This window comes from Narcine bancroftii, chromosome 3, assembly GCF_036971445.1.
Source record: "Narcine bancroftii isolate sNarBan1 chromosome 3, sNarBan1.hap1, whole genome shotgun sequence".
Lineage (NCBI taxonomy): Eukaryota > Metazoa > Chordata > Chondrichthyes > Torpediniformes > Narcinidae > Narcine > Narcine bancroftii.
Window position 1 is genome coordinate 261,618,105 of NC_091471.1, and position 27,152 is coordinate 261,645,256.

A 27,152-nucleotide genomic window follows, 5' to 3' on the forward strand; every position below is an offset into this window, starting at 1 on the left:
TGCATCATCTGCCAAATCTGAACCCTCTGCCACCCAGTACAGAAGGTCTTTCCTGATCAGTGTGCCTTAATACTTAGTGAGAGATCAGGCAGTGTAATCCCAGAGACTACAGGGCTGGGGAGGTCTGGAGGATTATGGAATGGGTGCAAGTCAGTAGGATGAGCGGAATGATGTCTCAGCACAGACTAGAAGGGCCAAATGGCTTGCTTTCTGTGCTGTAGTGTTCTATGGTTGTCCGTTTGCATTATGAACTCAGTTTCCCTCTCCACTAACACTGCCTGACTGTCATTTCCTATAGTTCTGCACTTCAATTTTTTTTCCCATGGTTCTTTGTCAGTATTTTTCTCTCTGTAATGTCTCTCATTAATCCATTAACCAGATGGCTTCGCCAACATCCTATCACAACAACAATCCTAGCTTCCCCTATCAGAGACATTCCCGTGTTCTGTTCATGCGCCACCCTCTTGACCTAATTGAATAAGACTAAATAAAGGAAAAAAAAATGACCAAGTTATACTGATAAGGCAGGAGAGGAGAACAAACTGGACTGCTCTGGAACAGATTTGATGGGTTGAAATGCCTCCTCCCGTGGCATATCCCTTCTGTGAGTTGGCAACTTAGTGCAGAAACAGTTAACTGGAATTGAGATACACATTAATCTTCCTATTGTGAAACCATTTCTGAGCTCCCTGAGAAATAGACATAATTGTAGACTCATATAAATTCCGGATGTGTGAGTTTTATCTGCGAGGCACACTCCACCAAATAGTAGCATTAAGCATTTGTTTATTAGTCCTTTTGTTTGAATAATACAATGCAGCAAGCAGCACAGAGACTAACGTCTTAATGCCAGGTCCTTCAATTGTCCTCGGATTCCTTACATTGTAAGTATTGTCCATTCGAAGCAAGGAATGAGGAGAGTGGGGAGGGGTACAGCAAAGGAGGTAGGGAAGCCTAATTGGGGAGGGGTAGTGGATCCTCTGGGACCAATATACAGAGGGCTACAAAGTTTATAAGATAATATTATTGCTGTTCAAAACCAAGTAATGTGAATATATGCAATTAGTAAATGATAATAAATGCATACTATAAATGTCTTTACAGTCATCAGGATGAGACTTTAAAGTTCACTTCATAAATCGGACTGTTAGAAGATCAAGGTTGTTCATACTTGTCTGAGTTTTCCCCAGATCGGGGGTGGTCAGTAAGTACATTATATCTACTAGTTAAAGTCCATTGGTTAATATTCTTCAGTTAACACTTGTTAGTGGGAGGACCTTCTTGTGAAGAACTGCAGTGGTTCTAGAAGAATACATTCTTGAGAGCATTTTGGCATGGGCAAGAAGGGGTAGCCTTGTTAATTTTGCCAATCCCAGGAATGAACGCAAAAACTTGTTTAAGATCCATTTTTTTATACCTTCATTGACTAATACCCTATAATTAACATGTGTTAGTTAATTATTTTTGATTAACATCATGTGGTTTACATCTATTGGTTAACACCTTATGATCAATATTGTTGCTTATTTATTTCTGATTCCTACCTTTGAGGCAGAAAGAGATACTGTAAATTTTAACATTTTTCTCTCTCACCCAAGCAGTTGCAAAATGACTAAATGCAGCAGAGCAAATGCTTTCCCCGTTAATGAAAACAATTTACTTGCACATCACACACACACTGGAATCCTGTTCTCCTGATCCCTGTACATCACGTACACCAGATACGCTCAGAGATTGAATTCTGCTTTCCAAGACTGTGGCCCAACTGTGAAAGAGTCACTGACCAACTGTGGCAATCTGTGAACCTTGGACCAGACGCAGACAGTCCTGAGCTCTGCCTGCCATTGGCCAGATTATCCTATTATGTCTTTGTTTAGATCTCTCATTTTCTGGCTTGATTCAGGTTCATGGGATGAAGGTTTGGGAGGAGCCGTTTTATTGCCTACGTTTGGATAAGTTACAAATCCGGATGCTGGGATTTTCCTCGGACTCCTTTATCAATGACTGCACATTGATAAAGGGAAAAACTCCAAATGGGGATATTAATCCTTTGCTTTCCACACCACACCAGGAATATTTCCAGCTTTGAAGGCACCACTTGGCTCATCATCATTTCACTCACTTTGTTCTGCGTCCATCCCAATATAATCCTAATGCCCCCTCTCACCCACACTATTATCCCCAAGCTAATATCACAGTCCCTTCCCTCTGACATACTGTAACAATCTAAATGAACCTATTGCTTTCCTATCTCACCTATCTCCATATCAACCATAAACCAACACCCTCTCGCTCTCTCTACAATACTCTTCCATCAATCCCAACCTGTTCCCATCTCTTCCACATCCCTTTTAAAATTTAAATTTAAACATACTGCACGGTAACAGACCATTTCAGCCCGCAAGTTCGTGCTGCCCAATTAACCTACACCCTCAGTATGTTTCGAGTGGTGGGAGGAAACCAGAGCCCAGACATGGGGAGAACCTACAAACGCTTTACAGACAGCGCGGGATTTGAACCCCGGTCCCTATCGCTGGCGCTGTAAAGGCGTTAGGCTAACCACTATGCCAACTGTGCCTTCCTTGTATCAATCCCAAACCTCCCCCACTGCTCCCTCTCTCCAACACTCTTGTATAAAACCCAAACCTCCCCCACTGCCCCCTCTCTCCAACACCCTTATATCAATCCCAAACCTCCCCCACTGCCCCCTCTCTCCAACGCCCTTGTATCAATCCCAAACTAATTCCACTGTTTCACTCTCTCTTCCTGTAATCTTGTACAAATCCCAAAGTAATCCATCTTGCTCCTTGCTCCCTCTCCCCATGGCTCTGCTTCAATTCCAAACTAATCCCACTGCTCCCCCTCAATTTCCTCCCCATGGCCTTGAATCAAATTTCAAATATTCCTGTTTCCAACCTCTCCCCCAATGACCCTACAGCTACTTTTTAATCCTAACATTTATTTTCCCGTATCTGATGCAATGGATTTTTTGCCTTAACCATCTCTTACAAAATACAGCTTCAGCCACCCTTCTTGAAAAAAAAATCCTTACAAATCATTTATCAGATAGTTAAATTGCCTCGGGGAAATTTCTCTACTGGAACTGAGAGATGTCAGCCACACGAGAAACGATGTAATGGAATGCACATCACAAGTTGTCAGAAGAAGGGGATTCCACTGGATGTGTTGGTACTGATGAGTTTTTGCTGTCTGACCGTGCAGATCACGCTGTTTATCCCGAGGCCCTAGAAAACAGATAAATGTTTACAATTTTTATAAATGGTTTACACTGGTCAATATCTGGATTCTACAGAGTGGTTTTACATTCTTCTTTTACTCACACCCATACGGCAAGAGACCCTCCCAAAGCTCACCTGAATTGTCCAGGTGCGACTCCACTAATAGGCAAGTAAGCTTGGTCAATCAATACTTCCATGCCAGTCAGTTCCCAGGATAAAATAATAAATAATTCCCATCATTCAAAAATTCCTTTTCCTTCTACATATACCTTGTTAGTTCTCAACACTTTAAAAACCAATATATTCCATTGTCATCTAGCACTAACTCATTTCCTATTCTCTTCCCAATCAATCAATCACATTATTTTCCCAAAGCACATTCCACTTTTCTGGATTGCTTGGTTGCAGTTTTCCTGCCACCTTCCCTAATTTTTTTTTCACTAGAACAGCATGACACAAGAACAGGCCCTTCATCTCACCACGTCTACACCAAATCTGATCTGCCAGCGCCCAGTCTGTATCTTTCCATTCTCTGTCTGTCCGTGTCTCTGTCTAAATGCCTCTTAAACATTGCTATCATTTCTGCATTGAGCACCTCCCCTAAAAGCACTTTCCAGACACCTGCCACTCTCTGTGTGAAAAACAATTGTCTCTGCTTACTGAAAAGCTTTGTCCTCCAGTATTTGACATTTCCAACCTGGGATAAAGACTCTAATTATCTACCCTATCAATCCCTGTCATAATTTTATATCTTCCTATCATTTTGGCTCTGTATTTGAATGACAGAGTCCACAAGGTAACCTGACCCACCCTGATGTATGTAGAGATATCTCAGCTGGAAACCGATCATTGGTCTCAGAATCCATTGGCCAGGGATTATTCTAGGTGAATGTGTACAGCACTGTGATTTACTGGAGCAAAGATCCAGGCCTGATCAAAATGCCCCCCCCCCACCGCCACCCCACCCCAGACAGAAAGATCAATAAACTCATCGTTTAAGAATACAGATGAAATTTTGAATTATGTGGGCTACTCGATAGACCCAAGCATTAGAGGTGGGGGAGGGGAGGTGAGGGGTGGGGGTTGAAGGGTGAGTTAATTTAGAGTAACTAAGGGAGGGGATTGCCGTGGACCAGGGTATGGTTAGTAACCTGAAGAAGGGACACAGGTAAGAGTTACGCATGGAGAGGTTATGGACTCATGATATGGACAGGCATCTGGGAGAAAGGGAACAAGTCAAGTTGTAGTCCATGACTTGGGGAAGGGTGATGTCAGGGGTAGGTACAGGAATGAAGAATATGGACACAGTGGGATGGGAAGGCAGGGAGAGGGTTAGTTTTATGGTCAGTGTTCAAGAAAGGGAATGTGTGGTGAGATATGGGATCAGGGTTATGGAGTGAGAGCTGGTGGGTGGGGGTGTGGGAATGTAATGGAGTCAAGTTAGAGATGGTGACGGGAGGAGGGGATTATCACCCACAGGAAAACTGCCCTAGCAACATTTACCTGCAGCTTGACTGCTTCTGCTTTTCAATCTGAACTAAACAGTTGATATTTTGTACATTCAGTTGTTGCTTCAGTCGTTCAATCTCTTGCTCCTTGTCTAGGATAGAATGAGGGCAAAATCAGAAATATGGTTTATTTAAAGTACCCCACCTCCACCATGAATCTTAAGGGAGTATCTCCCACAGTAATCAACCTATCCTCCCCATAATCCCAAAGGTTAGGGGTGACACGGTTAACGAGGTGGTTAGCATTATGCAATTACAGTGCAGGTGACTCTGGTTCGTATGTGGTCAATTTACCTACTGGTACTTCTTTGTGAGGAAACTGCAGTAAGGAACAGGGAGAAGGTGCAAACCCAAGTTCAGGAGCTGTGAGGCAATGCCTCCATTTGCTGCGCCAATGAACGAGCTGTAAAACTGGCCTGACCTGCTAGCGACAGAACCACAACCAAAGCTCTGAGTTTTAGACGAGATACCAGCTCTCTTTGTTTCAAATGTTCTTAGCTTTGAAACATTCTGCATCATCAAAGGTCAATTCTTGAGAGAACCTTTATTTGTCAAGGGCCACAGTAAAATCAAAGGGATGTGGGGATTGTGGGGAACAAGACGAAGAATAATAAATCATTGCATGGCGAAGTAGTCTAGAAGTGCAGTCTCCTCCAGCTGTTTCTTACGCTGACTGTTAAAAGCATCAGTCAGTTTCTTCCCTTTTCCATGTAATCTTTAAGAAGCTTCTGTAACTGCCCACTTTTTCTTGCACTGGATATCAGGACCCAATTCTCCCAATGGCCATCAAGATTCACGTGCATTTTGGGTGTGGCAGTTTCAATGAGAATTTTTTTTTCATCCCTGGTACCCTATGTATCGCAACGCTGCTTAAATCAGGGGTTCTCAACCTTTTTCTTTCCACTCACATCCCACTTTAAGTTATCCCTGTGCCATTGGTGCTCGGCGTTTAGTGAGGGATGCTTAAGGTGGGATGTGAGTGGGAAGGGAAGGTTGAGAAACACTGCTCTAGACCCAATTGTTAATGAAATATTTTGCTTGAGAAAGATTGTCATTGACCCATTTCCTTTGGAGTTTTGAAACCCTGTGCACATAACAAGTCAATTTGGTACAATTAAAACAGTGGTTTTCAACCTTTTTCTTTCCACCCACATCCCACCTTAAGCAATCCCTTACTAATCACAGAGCACTAATAGCCTAGGGAATACTTAAAGTGGGATGTGAGTGGAAAGAAAATGGTTGAGAACCACTGGCTTAAATACTCTGGCTCTGTCCTGATATTAAATATTGTATAAACGGGTCTCTCTGAACTTTAATTCACCTAAAACATTATCAGCCATGCTTTGATTCATCTCAGACTCTGTTCCCCCACTATCCTGAGGTGGTTAATGGTCTGCTCTTTGTTTCTAAATTCTCCAGGGCCCTCTCCTGACTTGGAGATCAAGTCTCCCCGAGTTTCTATCATTCCATCTGCAGCAGCCAATGCATTCAGCTGCCTTGGTCCCAGTTTGTGGGATATCCTCCCCAAACCTCTCAAAATCTGACCGCTTATCTTCATCTTCCTTCCCCTCAGTTTTCTCAGGTGACTCAGTGCCCAGGTTCTGTCTGAAAACGCTGCTGTGTCTTGAACTAGTTTGCAACAGAAAAGGCACTTTGACATTTCAGCCCATCTATTGACTGGAGAAGGAACAGCACTCTGTGAACCCGCCCTTGGCTGATATCCATGTATCCAAGAGCAGTTTTCCAGAATGAGTGCCAAAGATCAGGATCCAAGACACTTCCTGCCACTTTTCAGCCTTAGAGGGGATGTTTTGTTTAGGCAACAGGCGACAGAGAGCAGAGGACTGGCTGCATTACAGTCTGGTATGGGGGCATTGAAACCTCTGAGCGGGAAGCCCTGGAAAAGGTAGTGGACATAGCCCAGTACAACGCAGGCAAAACCCTCCCCACTATCAAGAAAATCTACCATTAGAGGGCAGCAACAATCATCAAGGATCCACACCACCCAGCACACGCTCTGATCTCGCTGTTACCATCAGGAAAAAGGTACAGGTGCCACAAGACTCACACCACCAGGTTCAAAACAGCTGCTACCCATCTTCAACAAACTCAATTAAGGACTCATTTAAGGACTCTTACCTTTGCACTTTATTGATTTTTAAAAAATTCTCTCTGTATTGCACAGTCAGTTTGTTTACATTCCTTTATTTGTTTACATGTGTATGTGGAGTTCAGATTTTATTTGCATTACTAGTAAGTGGTAATTTTGCTTCATCTTTGGTTCATTGATTATTCAGGAATCTGATGGCAGTGGGGAAGAAGCTGTCCTTGTGCTGCTGGGTGCTCGTCTTTAGGCTTCTGTATCTTTTTCCTAATGGTAGCAGAGTGAAGATGGCATGGCCTGGTGGTGGGGGTCTTTGAGGATAGAGGCTGCTTCTTTAAGACACTGCGTCATGTAGATGTCCTCGATGGAGTGAAGTCTGGTGCCTGTGATGTCGCAGGCCAAGTTAACAACCCTCTGGAGTTTATTCTTGTCCTGGGAGTTGGCGCCTCCATACCAGACACAAATGCAACCAGCCAGAGTGCTCTCCACAGTACACCCGCAGAAGTTGACAAAAGTCATTGGCGACATCCAAATCTTCTCAGACACAAAGTATAGCCACTGGCAAGCCTTCTTGGTGTCTGCATCAAGATGGAGGCTCCAGGTAGGAGTCACGTGATGGAGTAGTGGCCGGTAGGGGAACTCCAGCCCTCTCCAGAAAAGTAAAAAAAAGGTAGAGAAAAAACAGTCACTAACACAGAAACCATAACAAATTGAAAGTGAAAGTGTGGAGAAAATGGCAGCAAAGAAAGAAAAAGCAAAAACAACGGGAAGAAAAGAAGAAGGAAGGACGTCGGAGGAGGAAGGTGAAGGCCTTACCGGTACGAGGGGGCCTGCCGTGGTGAGAGAAGCCTGCTCCCTGAGGTCAGTGGAAACCCTGAACTCAGGGCTACAAAAATGGCTCGCGGAGCCAAACAAAAGTGTGCAACCGCGCATGCGTGAATCCTCGCGCATGCGCAATGCACAAGACAAAAACAACACCGACGGGAGGGGGGACCAGCTGAGGAATAAATCTCCACAGCTGAAACAGGCAACTACAACACAACAGCAAGAGGAAAACATAGAAAATAACGAGAACAAGAAGGAAGAGAATAAAAATAGGAAATCAAAGAAACAACAGATGACCAACTCAGAGGAAGAAGACCAACACCAAGACACTTCTAATAAAAATAAGAACAAAAATACCCAACAAACTAAAATAAACAACCCAACAAGAAAACCAGAAGAGACAGAGGTAAAAGACACAGATCCTGGAGTGGACCCAGAAGAAGAGGAGGGAGAACACAGAGAAATGGAAGATGAAGGGAAGGGACAGTACATGGATATATATTTTTTTTAAAGAATATATGGAAACAGTAAAAGAATGGCAGTCACAAGAATTCAGTGAAATAAAAAGAAGAATAAAAAGTACAGAAGAAAAAGTGAATAGATTAGAGATGATCATGACAGATATAGGAAAAAGAGTAGACAAGGTGGAAGAACGAGAAACAGCCATAGAAATGGAAGTAGATGACTTAAAAAATAAATTAGAAGAATCTGATAAAAAAGTTAAAGAAATACAAGAGCTGTTAGCTCAGAAGATAGATATAATGGAAAATTATAATAGAAGAAACACTGTAAAGATAATGGGCCTTAAGGAAGATGAAGAAGGCAAAAATATGAAAGAATTTATAAAAGAATGGATCCCCAGGGTCCTAGGAAGACCAGAATTACAAGAAGAAATGGAAATAGAAAGGGCACACAGAACATTAGCCCCTAAACCACAACCACAACAAAAACCAAGATCCATTCTAGTAAAATTCCTAAGATATACAACAAGAGAAAATTTATTGGAGAAGGCAATGATAAAAATAAGAGAAGACAAAAAACCTCTGGAATACAAGGGTCAAAAAATTTTTTCTATCCAGATATAAGTTTTGAACTCCTGAAGGAGTTTAATGCAGCAAAACGACCCTATGGAAAAAAGGTTATAAATTTATGTTAAAATACCCAGCGGTACTTAAAATAGTTATCTTGGGACAGCAAGGCAAACTATTCTCGGATACGGAAAAAGCATGAAAATTTGCAGAACAACTACAAAACAGACAGAGAGATGAAGAGATGTAACAAGAACAAAAATGACAACAAACTGTGTGTGTGTGTGTGTGTGTGTGTGTGTGTGTGTGTGTGTGTGTGTGTGTGTGTGTGTGTGTGTGTGTGTGTGTGTGTGTGGGTGTGTGTGTGGGTGCATATATATATATATATATATATAAAAATAGAGTATAGGTAAGAACTAAGAAGGGAAAGAAAGGAAGTAAGGAGGGAATTAAGAGAGTGACCTTTGTTATATATGAAGATTAAAATCTTTTCTGGCGGGGCTGGGTGGGGAAGAATAACAGTCACTGTGAAATCAGTTGACGTTTGCGAGCGGATTCGCAAATCCAAATGGAGAGGGGAGATGTGGTTGCCCGACAAGGGACAAAGGGCAACTCAGAAAGGGGAGGGACTATTGGGGTTAAAGGAATTTTAGATATGAGAATAGTGGAAATATTTTATGTTTTAGAAATGTTGTCTTATAATGTGTTCAAAAAAAGAAAGCAGAAATGGATAAGAAGGGAAGGTGGTGTGAGGGATACTGGAATGTTAGGAGTCCAGAGATACTGGAAGCAAGTGCCAATTAAGAATAAAGTATTATGGGTTAACTTAAGGTGAAGGGATACTGGAATGTTAGGAGTCAAGCAAGTGCCAATTAAGAATAAAGTATTATGGGTTAACTTAAGGTGAAGGGATACTGGAATGTGAGGAGTCAAGCAAGTGCTCATTAGAGATTAAGTATTATGGGTTAAATCAGGGTGAAGGGATGCTGGAATGAGAGGAAGGGTTGTAAAAGTGTAATAAACTAAGGATCTTCAAAACAGGATAACAAGTAGATAGCTTTAGCAAGTCTTAGGGATTGATTAATGAGTGAAGAACAAAGGCATGATACTTCTCTGGCTAACAAGTTTGCAGGAAGACACATAAACTGATAAGAAGTTAGAATCCACGTGGGCAGAATTACCTAATGCTAAACCAATCCAGGAGGCAGAAGAATGTTGGGGGGAAGGTATCTCTGTACTGAAATGAAATGTATAAAAGTTGGGTCTGCCTCAGTATCTGTGTGTATTCCCAGGGTAAGGGGAAGCACCCAACTTTGCATTGTTGTAAAATAAATGTTCTTTGTTCTCAATTTTTGTCTCGAGCAAATTCTGTGAAGGTACTTCTGTTTCTCACAGTGGTGATGAGGAAACGGAAAGGAAAGATAAACAAAGTATGAAATGACTATGTTGAACTATATGACTTTAAATATTAATGGAATACATAACCAAATCAAAAGGAAGAAACGGTTAAATTTACTGAAAAAAGAAAAAAATTGATATAGCATTCGTACAAGAAACACATCTAACTGAAGTGGAACACAAGAAATTAAAGAAAGATTGGATAGGACATGTAACAGCAGCATCATATAATTCAAAAGCCAGAGGAGTAGCTATATTAATCAATAAAAATGTACCAATCAAAATAGAAGAGGAAATAATAGATCCAGCAGGGAGATATGTAATGATAAAATGTCAGATATATTCAGAAGTTTGGAATTTACTCAATGTATACTCACCTAATGAAGAAGATCAAAAATTTATGCAAGATATCTTTTTGAAGATAGCAGATACGCAAGGGATTTTAACCTTAATTTGGACTCAAACATGGATAAAACTGGAAAAAAAACTAACAGAAAGAACAAAGTAACCAAATTTATAATTAAATCGATGCAAGAAATGCAACTTTTGGATATATGGAGGAAACACACCCAAAGGAAAAGGAATATTCAGATTATTCGGGTAGACATAAAACATACTCAAGGATAGGCATATTCCTGTTATCAGCCCACATTCAAGGGAGAGTTAGGAAAACAGAATATAAAGCTAGACTATTATCGAACCACTCACCCCTGTTATTGGCAATGGAGCTAGAGGACATCCCACCAAGAATGCATAGATGGAGATTAAACTCCATGCTACTTAAAAGACAGGATTTTAGAGAATTCATTGAATGACAAATTAAAATGTACTTTGAAATAAATACGGAATCAGTGAAAGATAAGTTTATACTATGGGACGCAATGAAAGCGTTCATCAGAGGGCAAATAATAAGTTATGTAACTAAGATGAAGAAGGACTACAATCGGGAAACAGAGCAGTTGGAAAGGGAAATAACAAATATAGAAAAAGAATTAGCAACAAAGGAAGATACAACTAAAAGAAGAGAATTGACAGTCAAAAAATAAAATATGAAACATTACAAACATATAAGGTGGAGAAGAACATAATGAAGACAAAATAGAAATATTATGAGCTAGGAGAAAAAACACACAAAATTCTAGCGTGGCAGCTTAAGACAGAACAAACTAAAAGGATGGTATTGGCATTAAGGAAAAAGGACAAACAAATTACATATAATCCAACGGAAATCAATGAAAACTTCAGGGAATTCTACGAGCAACTATATCAAACTGAAAATGAAGGGAAAGAAGACAAAATAGATGAATTTCTAACTAAAATTGAACTACCGAAATTACAAACAGAGGAGCAAATTAATTAATAAAACCATTTGAAATAGAAGAATTACAGGAGATATTTAAAAAACTACCGAACAATAAAACACCAGGAGAGGATGGATTCCCAATAGAATTCTATAAAACATTTAAAGACTTATTAATTCCTCCCCTCCTGGAAGTAATCAACCAGACTGATAAAACACAAAACATACCAGATTCATGCAAAACAGCAATAATTACAGTAATACCAAAGACAGGGAAAGATCCACTTGCACCAGCATTATATAGACAAATATCTCTACTTAACACAGATTATAAGATAATAGCTAAACTATTAGCAAACAGATTGGCCGACTATGTACCAAAAATAGTAAATCTAGACCAAACTGGATTTATTAAAAAAAGATGAACAATGGACAATATCTGTAAATTTATTAACTTAATTCATGCAGTAGAAGGAAATAAAACTCCATCAGTCACGGTTGCTTTAGACGCAGAGAAGGCCTTTGACAGAGTAGAATGGAATTATTTATTCAAAGTACTACAAAAATTCAGCCTACCAGAGAAATATATTAATTGGATTAAAGCATTATATAAGGGGCCATTGGCGAAAGTGACAGTAAATAGATATATATCAAAACAATTTAACTTAAGCAGATCAACAAGGTAGGGATGTCCATTATCTCCCTCACTGTTCGTGTTAGCTATAGAACCACTAGCAGAACTGATAAGAACAGAAAATAAAATAAGAGGGATAAAAATAAAAGAGAAGGAATATAAAATCAGTCTATTTGCAGATGACGTTATAATATACTTAACAGAAACAGAAATATCAATAAAAGAATTACATAGGAAATTGAAGGAATATAGAGAAGTATTGGGGTACAAGATCAACGCAAATAAAAGTGAAGCAATGCCAATGAATAATGCGGATTTCACAAAGTTTGAGAAAGAATCACCATTTAGATGGCAAACACAAGCAATGTGATACCTAGGTATACAACTAAATAAAAATCTCGGCCATCTATATAAACTAAATTATCATCCATTAATGAAAAAATTACAAGACGACTTAGAGCATTGGAAAGACTTACCACTAACACTGATAGGAAGGATAAACTGTATTAAAATGAACATTTTCCCAAGGATACAATACCTATTTCAATCATTACCAATTCACCTAACAGAGAAATTCTTCAAGGAATTAAAGAAAATAATAAGGAAATTCTTATGGAAAGGGGGGAAACCGAGGATAGCACTAGATAAATTAACAGAATGGTACAAACAAGGAGGCTTACAACTACCAAACTTTAAGAATTATTATAGAGCCGCACAATTAAGATACCTATCAGATTTTTATCAAACAAGGGAAAAACCAGATTGGACCAGATTAGAACTAGATAAAATGGGGGAGAAGATACCTGAACATATACTATATAAATGGGATGAAAAATTGGTGCAACGTAGGAATTCACCGGTATTGCATCATCTGCTCAACATTTGGAAGAAGATTCATGTAGAAAGGAATAAAACAAATGACCAACTACCAAAACTAATATTGACGCAAAATCAACTAATCCCTTTCACAATAGATAACCTTTCCTTTAGAGAATGGGAGAGAAAAGGGATCAAAAGAATAGAAAATTGTTTTTCGGGAAATAAATTATTATCCTTTAAACAAATGAAGGATAAATATAATATAACTCACGATACAATGTTTGCACACCACCAACTGAAAACCTACTTGAAGGACAAATTGGGAAACAATCTGAGGTTACCAGAAGGAAGCAATTTTGAATATGTGATTACAGACACAATGATAATTAAAAAATTTGTAACAAACATGTACATCAAACTGCAAGAAAAGGAGAACGAGGAAACAAACGGTAAACCTAAACAAAAATGGGAACAGGATCTAAACATAAAGATAAAGAATGAATCATGGGAAAAGCTGTGCTCCAGAACTATGAGAAATACAATAAACATGAGGTTACGCATGATACAATATAACTGGATACACAGGCTATCAATGGGACCCAACAGTATCAGACAGATGTTTTCGCTGTAAAAAGGAAACGGGAACAACAATTCATGCAATTTGGACATGTGAGAAAGTGAAAAAATTTTGGGAAGATCTAAACCAGATATTAAATAAAATCACAAAAAGCAATTTACCAAAAAACCCAGAGATCTTCCTCCTAAGTAATATAAGAAACAAAGAATTTGGACTTGATTTGGATGGAGCACAAAAAAGATTTGTTATGATAGCCCTAGCTGTAGCAAAAAAATGTATTATGTCAACCTGGAAATTAGAAGACAACTTGAAAATACAACAATGGTACATAGAAATTAATAAATGTATTCCATTAGAAAAAATAACATATAATTTAAGAAATAACATCACAATATTCGAACAAATATGGGAGCCATACATGAAATACAATAGAGAAATCCTACCATGGACTTCCACCACCTAAAATGACAGAAGGAGAAGCTAGCGAAAAGAACTGACTCAGTAAAATTTCTTGTTTATTTTATTAAGTGACAACATTGTTTAACAGGTTTAATGTATCTTATAGATTGAACTTCGGGTGAATGGGAGGGGGGTGAGGGAGGGAGGGAAGGGAGGGGGGAAAAAGGGGGAGAAAATGACACTGTGTATATTCAAGAGAAAAAATGTCTGTCTGTATTTTGGTCAATATGGTTTATAGTGTGAAAAATAAAAAATTTAAAAAAAAACATGGAGGCTCCAGGACAGATCCTCGGAGATGTTGAGACTCAGGAATTTTAAGTTCTTGATTCTCTCCACAACTGATCCCTCGATGAGGACTGGGTCATGTTCCCCTGACTCCTGAAGTCCACAATCATCTCCTTGGTTTTGGTGATGTTGAGTGCAAGGCTGTTGTCATTACACCATTCAGTGAGCTGATCTATCTCCCTCCTGTACGTTTCCTCATTGCCATTTGTGATTCTCCCGACGACAGTGGTATCACCGGTAAACTTGTAGATGGCGTTGGAATTATGTCTGGCCACACAGTCATGGGTGTATAATGAGTAGAGCAGTGGTCTAAGCACGCATCCTTGGGGTGCGCCTGTATTGATTGTCAGTGAGGAGGAGACGTTGTTTCCAATTCGTACTGACTGTGCTCTTCCAATGAGAAAGTTCAAGGATCCAGTTGCAGGGGTGGGGGGGTACAGAGGCCCAGAGTTTGTAGCTTTTTTTTGAATATTTCATTTAAAAGTTTTTCCATACTTGTAATTAATAAATCATACAATACAATAGATGATTAAATTTCATTCATTACCTGATGGTTATAACCCCTCCCCTTCCCTCTCTCTCCCAACCCCTGACCTCCCTGCCTCTCATAAAGAACAATATATATGTGTAAAGAATGAGTTTGTAGCTTCTTGACCAGCACTGAGGGAATAATGGTTTTGAAATTCACCTGCATGTGGATGTTTACAAATGCAAGTGTCCAAATTTTTGAGCTAAAGTGTGCAAGTAAATGGAATGATCCCACAGGTGAATGGCAGACTGATTGGGGTGAACAGCAGAGAGAGTTCAAAAGGAAGCTGAGGAGATCCAGGAGGGCTGGAGGACTAGAAGGACATAGTGATAGGAGGGATGGGCAGAAGATGCTCATGGTACTATAACCATGAACATGCAGCAAAAGGATTGTCACTGAATGGACTGTTTATTTACTATAATCTAACTACTTATGCAAATATAAATCACATGTACATTAATGTGTGTTATTTCACACTCTAAGTGCAGGTCCTCACCAGCCAGTAATCTGTTTTTCACCTCCAATAGAGCATCCATTTGAGTGACGATCTCCTGTTTAAAAACAAGCAATGAATTACAAAATGACAGCAGTTGTCCAAGGCCTGCATGGGTATGGGACAAGGGAGGGCTGCCTCTGTTACTATAGGACAGGAGAATCCCAAAGCCTTTGTTAGTGTGCGGCAGAAGTGACTTCGTCTGGGACAGGCATATCCCAAGACCTGTGTTACTGCGGGATGGGAGTCTATGCTGGTGTGGGATAGGAAATGCTTTGGCCTCATCAGAGTGGGACAGGAGTGGGCACTCTGCGTTTAATCTAGGACATTAATGAGTCTGTGTTGGTGTGCGAAAGAATAGTTTGAGAACCAGATAAATGCAATTCTATCAGGAGAAATATAAGCATTTGGAAAGGACAAATAAAACACAGTATGGAGGGAATCTGAACAGTGTTAGGAAACAGAAAGGGATCCTTTTGTGCATATCCACAGATTTCTGAAGGTGGCAGGGGAGTGCAAGTCAATAGAGTAGTCAAGAAGACATAAGAGATTCTTACCATTATTAGCTGAGGACTTGAGAGCAGAATGATCACAATAACACTTGTTAGGCCACACCTAAAGTACTGTGCCTAGTCTGGACATCAGAGTACAGGAAGCACACAACAATGGCCGACAGGGAGAAGATGTGATTTTAAAAGATTTTGAGGATTGAAGGGAGTCTCTGCATGCTGGGGCTGGCACCTTTGGATTGGAGGAGGCTGAGGGGAGTTTTAATTGAAGTGAGTAAAAGAATGGGAGGCTGAGAGGATGAGCAGGAAGAATCTTAGAGAGAGGTGGCTAACTGGTGGGCAATGGGTGTAGATGGAGGAAGGCTGGCAGGGAAGTAAGGAATCCAATTTTTATTCCAATAAGAAGAGGGAGGTTGGAGCTCACTCTTTGAAAAGGCTGTTGATAAAATGCGCGCATGAGCACTTGAAGGGTTGTACCTCATAAAGTTACAGGCGAAGAACCGGGATGTGGCGGCAGGACGGATATTTCCTTTATTGTCCGGCATAGTTGTAATGGCCTGAATGAGCTCTTCCCATGTCATATGTAACTGATGGGAGACCAGAGGCTGCTAATATAAAATGGTCACTCATAAATCCCATTGGGAATTCTGGGAAACCCTGTATCCCCAAGAGCATTGGGAATTTTGAACCCTTCCCAGCAAGGGAGAGCTGGAGGGAAGAAAAATAGGTTGAAGCTGGATAAAGGCATGTGAGAGAGAAAGAGGATTAGAAGGTTAGAGGAGTGGAAGGGAAATGGCATGGATGCAAACTGCAGCATAGAGCAGAGTGCCTCGTTACAGTGGCATGTTGTTTGAAGGTAACTTCTGTGATCAACTTGTGCGGAAGAGTGTATCTGGGCAGCAGGGAGAAGGTCACAGGTTAGTTCAATAACTATTGCCAAGAGGAAGCAGAAGGTTTTCAGACTGGGCGTCAAACCACGGACAAAAATGCAGCAACATTAAACATGGGCCGTGATCCCTTGCCCTCCAGGAACAAGAAAAGGATGAAAGATCCAGATTCACTGCCAGACTTTGGAAAAAACAATTAGTCACCACCTTAACATTCTATTAATAAAGTTGACCTTTGATGCAGGGAGCGGAGACGGGAAGATCTGAGATTTATCACTCCAAGACCCCAAACCACTTTGATCACTGCTGTGCAGTTAAAGTGTCAGCTCTCAGCTTCCTCGCCTCTGGACTTGATGAATGTGGGTTCAAATCCTGCGCGAGTAATGCTAAACTGATGCTCTTTTAACACAACTAATAGTGTTAACTGTTGGATGAGGCATTAGATTATCTGCCTTTTGAAACATGTGAGGAGGTGTACATTCCCAGGATCCAAAAAGAAGTGGTCATTATTACACTGTGATGTAGAACTTGAAATGGAAGCTAGAGGAGGCTATTCAACAATTCATGTCCTCTTGTCATTCAATAATGGGCAGTGCAGTGGTTCTGCAGGCAGAGCACAAACCTCACAGCTCAAGTAACCCAGGTTTGCTTCAGACCTGTCAGGTCAAGTTTATTATCACCTGATTGGACAAGTACAATGTGACAAAAGAACGTTCTCCAGTCCACAGTGTAAAACACGCAGACACACAACCAGACAAACAATATAGATACAGGGAAAGTAGTCATGCATACAAATAAAAAAATGAATATTGCTTCATAACTATGCAAATCTTGGATGGTAAGTGTGAGCAGTTCCTTTGGTCGCTGGGCATTCTCACTGCCCGTGGGAAGGAGCTTTATCTCAGCCTGGTGGCTCTGATACTCCTGTACCTCTTTCCCAACAGGAAAGATGCTGTGTGCGGGATGGAAGGAGTCCTCAACAATTTAGCGCGCCCTCCTCAGACTATGATCCCAATAGATCATGTCGATAGGTGGGGGGGGGGAGGAGGGAGACTCCAGTTATCTTCTCTACTACTGTTATGGTCCTGTGGATTGACCTCCAATCCATTTCTCTGCAGCAAACATACCCCACTATGATGAAGCAAGCCATGTTGCTCTCAATAGAGCTCCTGTAGAAGGTTGACGTGATGGTGACTGGCAGCTTTGCCTGCAACAATCTTCTCAGGAAGTGCAGTCGCTGTTGCGCCTTCCTGACAAGTGAGGAGATGTTGAGCGTCCACAATAGGTCACTAGTTAAGTGAACTCCAAGGAACTTGGTGCTCTCCACTCTCTCCACTGCAGAGTCAGTGTGGGATTTACATGTTCTCCCTGTGAGTGTCCCATGCCCCACAGATGGTTTGGTTGTTAGCCTAATTGGCTTCTCTATATTACCCTGAGAATTAGAGGGCAGTTAATAGGCATGTATGAGAGAATAGGTTGCAGAAAATAAGCAGGAGAATTGGTTTACTCTGAGAGCTGGTCTATGTTTGATGAGTCAACTGTCCATCTCTTTTTATTATGTGATAAATTTTAAGATCTTTGACCTAACACCACTTTCCTGTCCTCACTCAATATCAGTTGACTCCTCTACCATCCAAATTCCTGTTTGAATTTACTCCGTGCCTGATCTTTCACACCCATCTTAGGTTCAGATTTAATTTAATTTAATTTTTGTCGTCAGAACTTGGCCCCTTATTTTGAAACTACGATTCCCTTATTCTAAATAACCCAGCAGAGGGAATCTATCCAGTCAAGTCTTGTGCGAAAATTACATTTAACTTTGTGGAGCTTGCTATGTGAGAATTGATGGTCCATTTAGAACCATGGAACAGGCCCTTCGGCACTTCTCATCTGTGCTGAACTATTATTTTGACTTGTTCCACTGACTTGCACCCAGTCCATAGCCACTCCCATCCATGTACCTGTCTAAATTTTGAAAATTGAGTCCACATTCACTACTTCAGCTGGCAGCTCATTCCACACTCCCACTACTCTCTGCGTGAAGAAGTTCCCTCTAATGTTCCCCCTAAACTTTTCCCCCTTTCATCCTTAACCCATGTTCTCTGGATTTGCCAGATTACAATAATGAGCATCTTTCAGAAAGTCCTTTATCGGTTGGAAAAAGTTTAGGGAAGTCCTGAGATTGTGGAATGGGCCATTGAAATGCATGTTCTTCCTCTTTGTAAGAAACCATATGGTCAAGGAAGCAATTGAGGAAAGCTCAGAGGGAGTTAAAGCAATAAAATTCCAAGCCAACTTAACGTGGGAAGGAAGTTGTGTCTAATACATTATTGGGGCTTGTTTCTTCTCCTTCCTTTCTACTCCCCCACGGAGTTTGTGTTTGTCGGCAAGGATTTCATTTCTAAGTGCTGTGTCTTGCCTGTGTGGAGCCCTAACCCAGAATAGAAAACCATCCTAATTAAATATGGCTAATGAGAAATGCTGAGCGCCACAGTGGAGAGAATGTTTCCACTTTGGCAATGTCCTAAAACCAGAACACATGGTAGCCAGGAATAAATCCAGGAAGGAAATGAAGAATAATTTCATTACCCAGAGAGTAATGAAAAGTCAAAATGAAGCAAATACTTTTTTCAAAGGGAACCAAAACTCGTACAGATGTGAAGTGCTGTATTTTGGAAGGTTAAACCAGGGCAGGAGTTGTACAATAAATGGCAAGGCCTTGGAGTATCAAGGTGTACAGGTACATAGTGCTTTGAAAGTTGGTATGCAGGTAGACAGGGTGGTAAAGAAGGCAGTTGGGACTCTTGCCATTAATTGGGAGGTGATTGAGAATGAGTTAGACAAGATAGCCGAGGATTGTTTCCCTTGGACGCTGAGACATATACAAAATCACATATACTCTATGACAGACTAAGAGACAACAATAGATAACATTTGTACAATGACTCTGACACAACAAGAATCTTCTGCGGTGCTGGTAAGCCAAACATATAACTTGTGAGAAAATATTGGGATATGGTTTTACTGCTGGCTATCTCTGCCCTCCTCCTTCAGCCCCATGGGATCTCTGCCCTCCTCCTTCAGCCCTATGGGATCTCTGCCCTCCTCCTCCATTCTGGCCTCCAGCTTCTCCTGATTGCTAACTTTACACCAGGCTCTGGGTTTTCCTCTCTACTTCTTTCCATGCCTTTGTTTTCCCCAAAGCTTCCCTTTTTATTCAAAAAAACTTTAGAATCCTGTCCTGATGACCCATTTTGTGGTTTAATGTTAAAAGTTATATATTAATCAAAATTGTTGTAAATATATCCTATAATGTCCTCCCTCTCCTCCCTTCTCACTCCCTCCCCCCCCCCCACACACACACACACACACACACACACACACACACACACACACACACACACACACACACACACACACACACACACACACACACTCACACACAAACAGACACGCAAGATACACTTGACTCAATTTCCAAGTGTTCGGAATCTGAATCTCTCTCCCTCCCAGCTGTGTTCCAAAGCTCAACAACCTTCGGCAAAGACATTTTCTCTTCTTTTTTCCATTGCCTTTTTAATATGCATATCTGTCAACACCTAGGGTTTTTCTGAGGAGAAGTGGAAAGTGTTCCCAGGACCCCCCCCCCCCACACACACACACACACACACACACACACACACACACACACACACACACACAAACACACACACGCACACACACACACACACACACACACACACACACACACACACACACTAACACGCGCGCGCGCGCGCACGCGCGTAAACTCACCAGTTGTGTGTGACAGGAAGATGCTAAGGATTGGCCTCTATGGTTGAACAGGATATTCGCGTGTGGATTTATGTTCTTCAGGACAGCCAGCTGATTCCTCAAGCTGTTCCTCTCCTCCAGAAGATGAACTCTCTCCGCCATGTACTTTTCCACATCTTCATGCAGTTTTGATTCTTTCTTCGTGAATTCGTTTAATTTTTTGGCCGTATCCTGCTGGCAGTCATTGATCACCCTTTCCAGGGTATCGATCTTCAACTTCTGCTCATTATTGATCTGCCACATCCTCAAGTGGTTTGTGTCAAATTCCTTCAATTTCTGCTGAATGTCTTTTTGGAACCTTGTAGAGAGAGGGCTGCAGTTGGCTTTGATCAGTTCCAGTTGACTATTAAACCCATGGTGGGAGAGCCCCTGCCTTGTGGACAGGCTTTTGAAGCTATGTTCATAGCTTTTTTTAACATTGTCCATTACAATCTGGAAGTCCCTGCTCAAAGATGTACAGTTCCCATTAAGATCCTTCAGCTGTTTAACCAACTCTCTCTTTTCGCCGTTCAGCTTCACTACTTCCAAGATCTGCTTTGCCTTCTCGAGCTCATGGTCAGCCTTGAGCTTTGCAAGCTGGGTTTGGACACTGGAATAGTTTCTCAGCAAGTTGTTAAATTTTACATCATGGGTGCTGCCTGGAGTTATGAAGAATGTTGAAACAACATTAACATTTTTTGGCTATTATTTTCAAAATTTTCATTTCCAGCTGTAACAATACACAATCCATTTTGGGCATGGTGTGGCAGAACTCACTGGAATCACAGTGTTCCAGCGCTTGCTGGGAAAGTAGACTAGTGTGAGAACATCAATGTATAGTGGGCACATGGTGTACAATGCACTGTGCACCCGTGCATAGTTGGGCCTATTTGGGACCATTTGGCATCAGTGTATGGGGTACACAGCAATTCAATACATTGTTAGAGCATTATGCAGAGGTTCTTGTATCCAATATACACTGCATGGTATGCTTACAGTATAATGGGCGATATGGCATAATGGGAGCATAGTGAACCAAATCTTTGGAACAGAGAGCATCAATGCATGTGACAGTAGTGGGTGGAGGGAAACCTGTGACGCGAAGTACATTGTTTTTGTGCACCCTGATACATGTTGCTGTCTATTGCGATCTAACGAATGTGATCGAGAACATGGAATTGGAAAGCATAAAACATATCAACCTGTCTTGGAACACGATCCTTTATCCGAACTTCTAAAATCTGGAAAGCCCCAAAATCCGGTAAGTGGGGAGAGAGGTGGCCGGTGCTTGGGGGAGGCGGCCGAGGGTCCGGCGCTTGGGGGAGGTGGCCAGGCGGCCAAGGGACCGATGATTGGGGGAGGCAGCCGAGGGACCGGAGGTTGGGGGAGACGGCAGGGCGAGGAAGGGAGTAGGGGTGAATAAGGCAGCACAATTTGGGTGTGCTTTCCGAAATCCGGAAAAATCCGAAATTCAGAGCACACTGTCCCCCAAGGGTTCCGGATAAAGGATCGTGTACCTGTATAGATTGAGGATATTCATCCCTTTGAATTTATTCAACATCAATAAGTTCATGTCTGTCTTTCATCAACTCTCCATCTGGGCTAACTCATGGGCCAGCAGCAATCTTACTAATTTTCATCTTGAAATTTTTAATTGGCCATTGTTTTGTGAAGAATTCCATATTCCCACCGCTCCCTGATGAAGAGCTTCACTGGACAGAGCATGTCCTCATAAAAATGTTCCCTTCCGGGTCAAGGGCTTACCTTGAAAATAGGGTAAGAATGGGAAATTGTTCCGTGGGATGGTAAAATTCTGTGGATCGAAAGAAGCCAGAGTTATTGTCACGAAACACACAATAATTTCTCTGAGATATTCCAGATCATTCACCAGAGAAAAGAGGCAACCGGCAGTAATTCCCTAGTGGAACAACCTTCGTGAGGTTTTCATAAGATACCAGCAAAGAAAGATGTGGACTTGACCACAAAATCCCCAGGGATTCTGAGAAACGGAAAGATTTGTGAGTGGGTATTGTGACGAGATGCATGAATCAGGAAAAGAATGACAGACCTGTAAATAATGGAGAGTTTTGAAATCAGCAGGAAATCTGCCTTTCATATAACACTTTTAAAATAACATTTCCCAGGGAAACATCAACTCCACAACGACATCATTAACTTGCTACTAAATTGTCCTTATCATGTTTCACTCCCACCAAACTGCACTTTCAACAACATTGCACAGATTAAATGTTCAGTATTCCTCGCCTGGTTCCTGTTGGTTTCCTTAATATCTTTTCATGAACTAAAATTCTCCTGAAGTGTCCTGCGATATCTTGCTCTGTGGGAGGTGCAATGTAAATGCAAGTTTAGTGAATGCCTTAGTCCCAAAGCAAAGATCTTGACTTTCTACAGAATTTTTATTGACCTCCAGACCACCCAAATTGTTTTACAAAAGAAAAGATACATTTAAGCCAAAGCATGAGGGTGAAAATAGAGGTCTGCTCACAGACAGGAGTGCAGGCACCAACAGTTGCTGGTCAGTGTAGCAATAAATGGTGGGTGGTATCACAAGTAGTAGAAGGCAAGTAGTGTTTCACACTGTTCAGTGCTGGGACTCCTCTGTTTCCCCTCTCTGTTAATAATTTTGACCTGGACATCAGATGTGCCCTTTTAAGATTTGACATCGAATTTTTAATTGTTCATTCTGATGATGGTGAAAAGCAAGTGCTCCAATCTTATAAAGACCAGAGGCCTCACACAGAATGAAGGAGCAGTGAGATCTGGGGGCAGAGAGTGGTTATGCAGGTTAACAATGAGAGGATAACGTAAAAACACAATGCTGGAGAAACTCAGCATGTCAAACAATGGGCTTTTTAAAGCAAAGATAAAGATACATAAACTGACGCTTCGGGCTTGAGCCCTTCATCAAGGGACAAGCAAAATGTAGGCAGGTGTCCGAATACCTTGATGAAGGACTCAAGCCTGAAACATTGGTTCTGTATCTTTATCTTTGCTCTATCAAGTGCATTGGACTCGATGCTGTCGACAGCATCGAGTCCACGCTGCTGAAGGTCCAGCTGCGCTGGATGGGTCACGTCTCCAGAATGGAGGACCATCGCCTTCCCAAGATCCTGTTATATGGCGAGCTCTCCACTGGCCACCGTGACAGAGGTGCACCAAAGAAAAGGTACAAGGACTGCCTAAAGAAATCTCTTGGTGCCTGCCACATTGACCACCGCCAGTGGGCTGATAACGCCTCAAACCGTGCATCTTGGCGCCTCACAGTTTGGCGGGCAGCAACCTCCTTTGAAGAAGACCGCAGAGCCCACCTCACTGACAAAAGGCAAAGGAGGAAAAACCCAACACCCAACCCCAACCAACCAATTTTCCCTTGCAACCGCTGCAATCGTGTCTGCCTGTCCCGCATCGGACTTGTCAGCCACAAACGAGCCTGCAGCTGACGTGGACTTTTTACCCCCTCCATAAATCTTCGTCCGCGAAGCCAAGCCAAAGAGAAGAGATCAAGTGCATTGTTTGACCTGCTGAGTTTCTCCAGTCTGGTGTTTTTACTTCAGTCACAGTGTCTGCAGATTTTCATTCAGGGTTCAATTCCTGAGCAATAGAACTGGAAAGTGGTGATTTGTGCAGAGAAATTCAACTCCAGTCAGCGCCATAAAACACACTCCATGGGCCATAGCATTAAAGCACTGTACCCCTCCTCTGAAACTCACCCAGCTGAAGTCAATGGTAGAAGTTCCACACATTATACACAGGTCAGACTTTACAAGATCCAAACAATACCCAGAGGCTAATAAAGAGCAAATAACGTTTGCACCACAAAGTTTCCAACATCCCCAACAACAGTGCCTAAACACCTACTGTTGAAAGTCAATGGCATAAGCTGTGGCCCTTGAAGTAGTGGTGGTGAGGGAGGTGGGTGTATGGTGGAGAGTTTATCAGTGGCCAAACCTTCAACTGGATTCTCATAAATAGCATGGCCACAAGATCAGATCAGAGGTAGGACATCCTCTGGCAAATGACAGATCTCCCAACACCAGAATGTTTCCACCTTTTGCAAGGGAACGTATGGAAGATTCTCTACTTGGGTGGATGAGCAGCACCAAACCACTCTCAGTACAGGAGAAAACTGGCCTTTCCGTTCATCATCCGCCTGCATGGCTGCCATGTGTACAAGATCCACTGCATTTCTTTACAGCACTTCCCAAACTTATAACATCTACCATCAAGAATGACAACTGTATACAAACCCCACCACCCTCTCAATTGTTTGCCACCCAAACTTGAAGCGGCATTGTTTCACCTTTGTTGTTGGTGGCTCTAAATACTGAAACTTTCTACAGGACCTTCACGTGGCCTGTTTAACTGCCCCTTAAATATTGTTATATTATGTACTCCCCCCCCCCCCCCCACCACCACCTCCTCTGGGAATGCATTTCATGACCTTACTATTCTCTGCATTAAAAAAACCAAGTTTATTGCCATACACAACCAGACGAAACAGCGTTTTTTGGGCCTTAGGGCATGCACGTAATACACAGCACATAACAATCACATATCTACAAAAAGATACAATATAAACTACATATATACTAGTATAAATATTTTGGAATAATTTACTTATTTTGTTTATGATTTACCTCAATCATCTTTGAAGTTTTCCTCATTTACCTTAAATTTACACCCTTTAAATTAATTTTTTTTTAAATTTAGCATCTGACATTTCCACATGGGGAATAATACTCTGACCGTGTACCCCCATCAGCCCTCAGAATTCTATATAGGTCATCTCTCAGCCTCCAGTGCTCTTTTAAAAAGAAGCTCCATTCTTACGATACTCCAACTCTTTGACTGAATATTGCCCTGCAAAATTTTCTAGCTCCCTTCCATTCTGTGACATTATTAATGTGTATGGCATAGTGCTGTACAGTTACTGTATTAGTGACTCATAGATATTAATGGCTTAGCATTTGGGCTAATCCTTACCACACCAGCTAATAAAAAGGTATCCAGCCAAATTCTACCTCCCAAGTCTCAGTCTGTAGCCCTGGAAGTTCTGACTCCATACGTGCTTATCCCATCTTGATTTAAGTGTGTTCAATGCTTCTAACTCCACCATCTTTTTGTGGAGCGTGCTCCCAACCTTCTACACATTTTGGTTGAAAAGATTTCTCCACCAACTCTCCTCCAATTCACTCCTTCGTAATTTTAAACCAGTTCTCCCTGCAACCACAAGGATATTTCATCCTATTCACCTTCAAATTCTATTTACCTTCGACCAATCCCTCACAATTTTAAGCACCTCAGCAATCAAAAACAACTTGCCTTGCGGATGATGCAGGTCTTGTTGATCCTGCTAAGTTGGATTGTGAGATTACCGCTCTTGTACAGACAATTCTTCAGCTCCTTCTTTCGGTAGGCCAGGATGCTTTGTACTTTGTTAATGTCATCGATGAGCTTCATGGACTGGTTCTGACTGTTCAACAGCTGAGACTGCTGGCTTTCGTGGTTGCTACCATAGATCATGAAGAGGACAAGTCCCAGGATAATCAGCATCTGAATGACACTGGTGCACAGAAGACAATACCTGACATAAAAGCTGCAACTGTTAGATTTCACCTTTTTGTGTTCCTTGGTGTTATAGCCCAGCTTCTTCATTGGGTAGCTATTGTGGTCCATGGCTGGAGCTCTCAAACTACCAAACTCCTTGAGAAAAATCTGCTGCCGCACTGGAGAACAGGATGGGTGGGGTGGTCTGCTGAACGATTTCTATTATTTGCATGTGGAGGCGATCAGCTAGCCTCACCCACCACTCGAGAATCCTCAAAGAAGTGTAATCCTCATTGGTCTTTCAGAATATTCTGCCTGTCAGCCTCCTTCCTGGAAGCCAGGAATAAACCAACATTGCCTCCCAGCACAGGACAGGAAGAGCCCTTGTACATCATCTCTGACGGGTGTTTAGTTTAACTCCAAAGTGTGGAGTGAGTCTCCTGGCCCTGAGAGGAAGCAACAACATTCCTGAATGAAACAACCTTTGTCAGATCAAAAGGGTTCAAAAAAAGAACATACAAAAGAGGAGGCTGCTTATACCATTCTGTGAGGTGTGAAGTACATCAGTGAGCACTGCAGTAAGTAGAGGGGGATACGACCATATTAGTTAAATCGAGATTATTGTCATTTGATTGTAGAAGTTCTCTGGTCCTCGGTGCCAATCACGCAGACACACAACCAGACATAACACATACATACATACAACAATACATATGCAGGACAAGTATTCACCTATAGAAATAAATAGATAAATATTGTTTCACGTTACATATAAATATTACAGGGAGGAACATAGGGTATTGACAGTATTTCAATGAGGGTGAACCCGTGAATATTATTATGAGGAATGTGGAGTATGGTAAATTATTATACTCAAAGAAAAGTACTTGTAAAAAAGTGCTAACTCGGGGAAGGTCAAGTTATGATATAAGGTAGGGGAGTTCATTGGGAGCAGCTGCTTTCAGGCCAACCCACAACTGATGTGGGAGTTGTTTAAGGACCAACTAATTAGTGTCCAGGACCAACATTTCCATTGTGAAGGAAGGATAAGGTAAGATAACCTTGGGTGAGGAGAGAGGTTGTGAACCTAGTCAAGGAAGAAGGGAGGCATGTGAAAAGTTCAAGAAGGTACATTCAGGCAGGGTGGAACTTCAAATCTGAAGATGCTGTGATTGTA

At 41.5% G+C, this 27,152-nt stretch overlaps 2 protein-coding genes across 2 annotated transcripts in view; one reads left to right on the plus strand and one right to left on the minus strand.

The window, feature by feature from the left end:
• Window positions 1-805: 805 nt before the first annotated feature.
• The window catches only part of mpv17l2 (MPV17 mitochondrial inner membrane protein like 2), a 67,179-nt gene continuing 40,832 nt past the window's right edge, over window positions 806-27,152 (plus strand). The window contains exons 1-2 of the mRNA XM_069927887.1: window positions 806-884; window positions 1,105-1,204. The gene's annotated coding sequence lies outside the window, so the exon portion shown is untranslated. The remainder of the gene's footprint in view (window positions 885-1,104; window positions 1,205-27,152) is intronic.
• Window positions 2,714-26,408, minus strand: LOC138756468 (plasmalemma vesicle-associated protein-like). Its single transcript, XM_069922955.1, has 6 exons — window positions 25,751-26,408; window positions 22,172-22,220; window positions 20,390-21,066; window positions 15,202-15,256; window positions 4,743-4,839; window positions 2,714-3,245 (listed from the first exon to the last, which is right to left on the minus strand). The coding sequence occupies exons 1-6, from the start codon at window positions 26,102-26,104 to the stop codon at window positions 3,233-3,235; spliced, it is 1,245 nt and encodes a 414-aa protein (XP_069779056.1). The 5' UTR covers window positions 26,105-26,408; the 3' UTR covers window positions 2,714-3,232.

Excerpts from the sequence above, each read along its gene's own strand:
- LOC138756468 (XM_069922955.1), bottom strand. The coding sequence starts at position 26,104 with ATGGACCACAATAGCTACCCAATGAAGAAGCTGGGCTATAACACCAAG. Across the intron at positions 21,067-22,171 it reads ATTCTTACCCTATTTTCAAG|GCAGCACCCATGATGTAAAA; the intron begins GTAAGCCCTTGA and ends TCATAACTCCAG. Across the intron at positions 15,257-20,389 it reads CTTCCTGTCACACACAACTG|GAGATCGTCACTCAAATGGA; the intron begins GTGAGTTTACGC and ends GTTTTTAAACAG.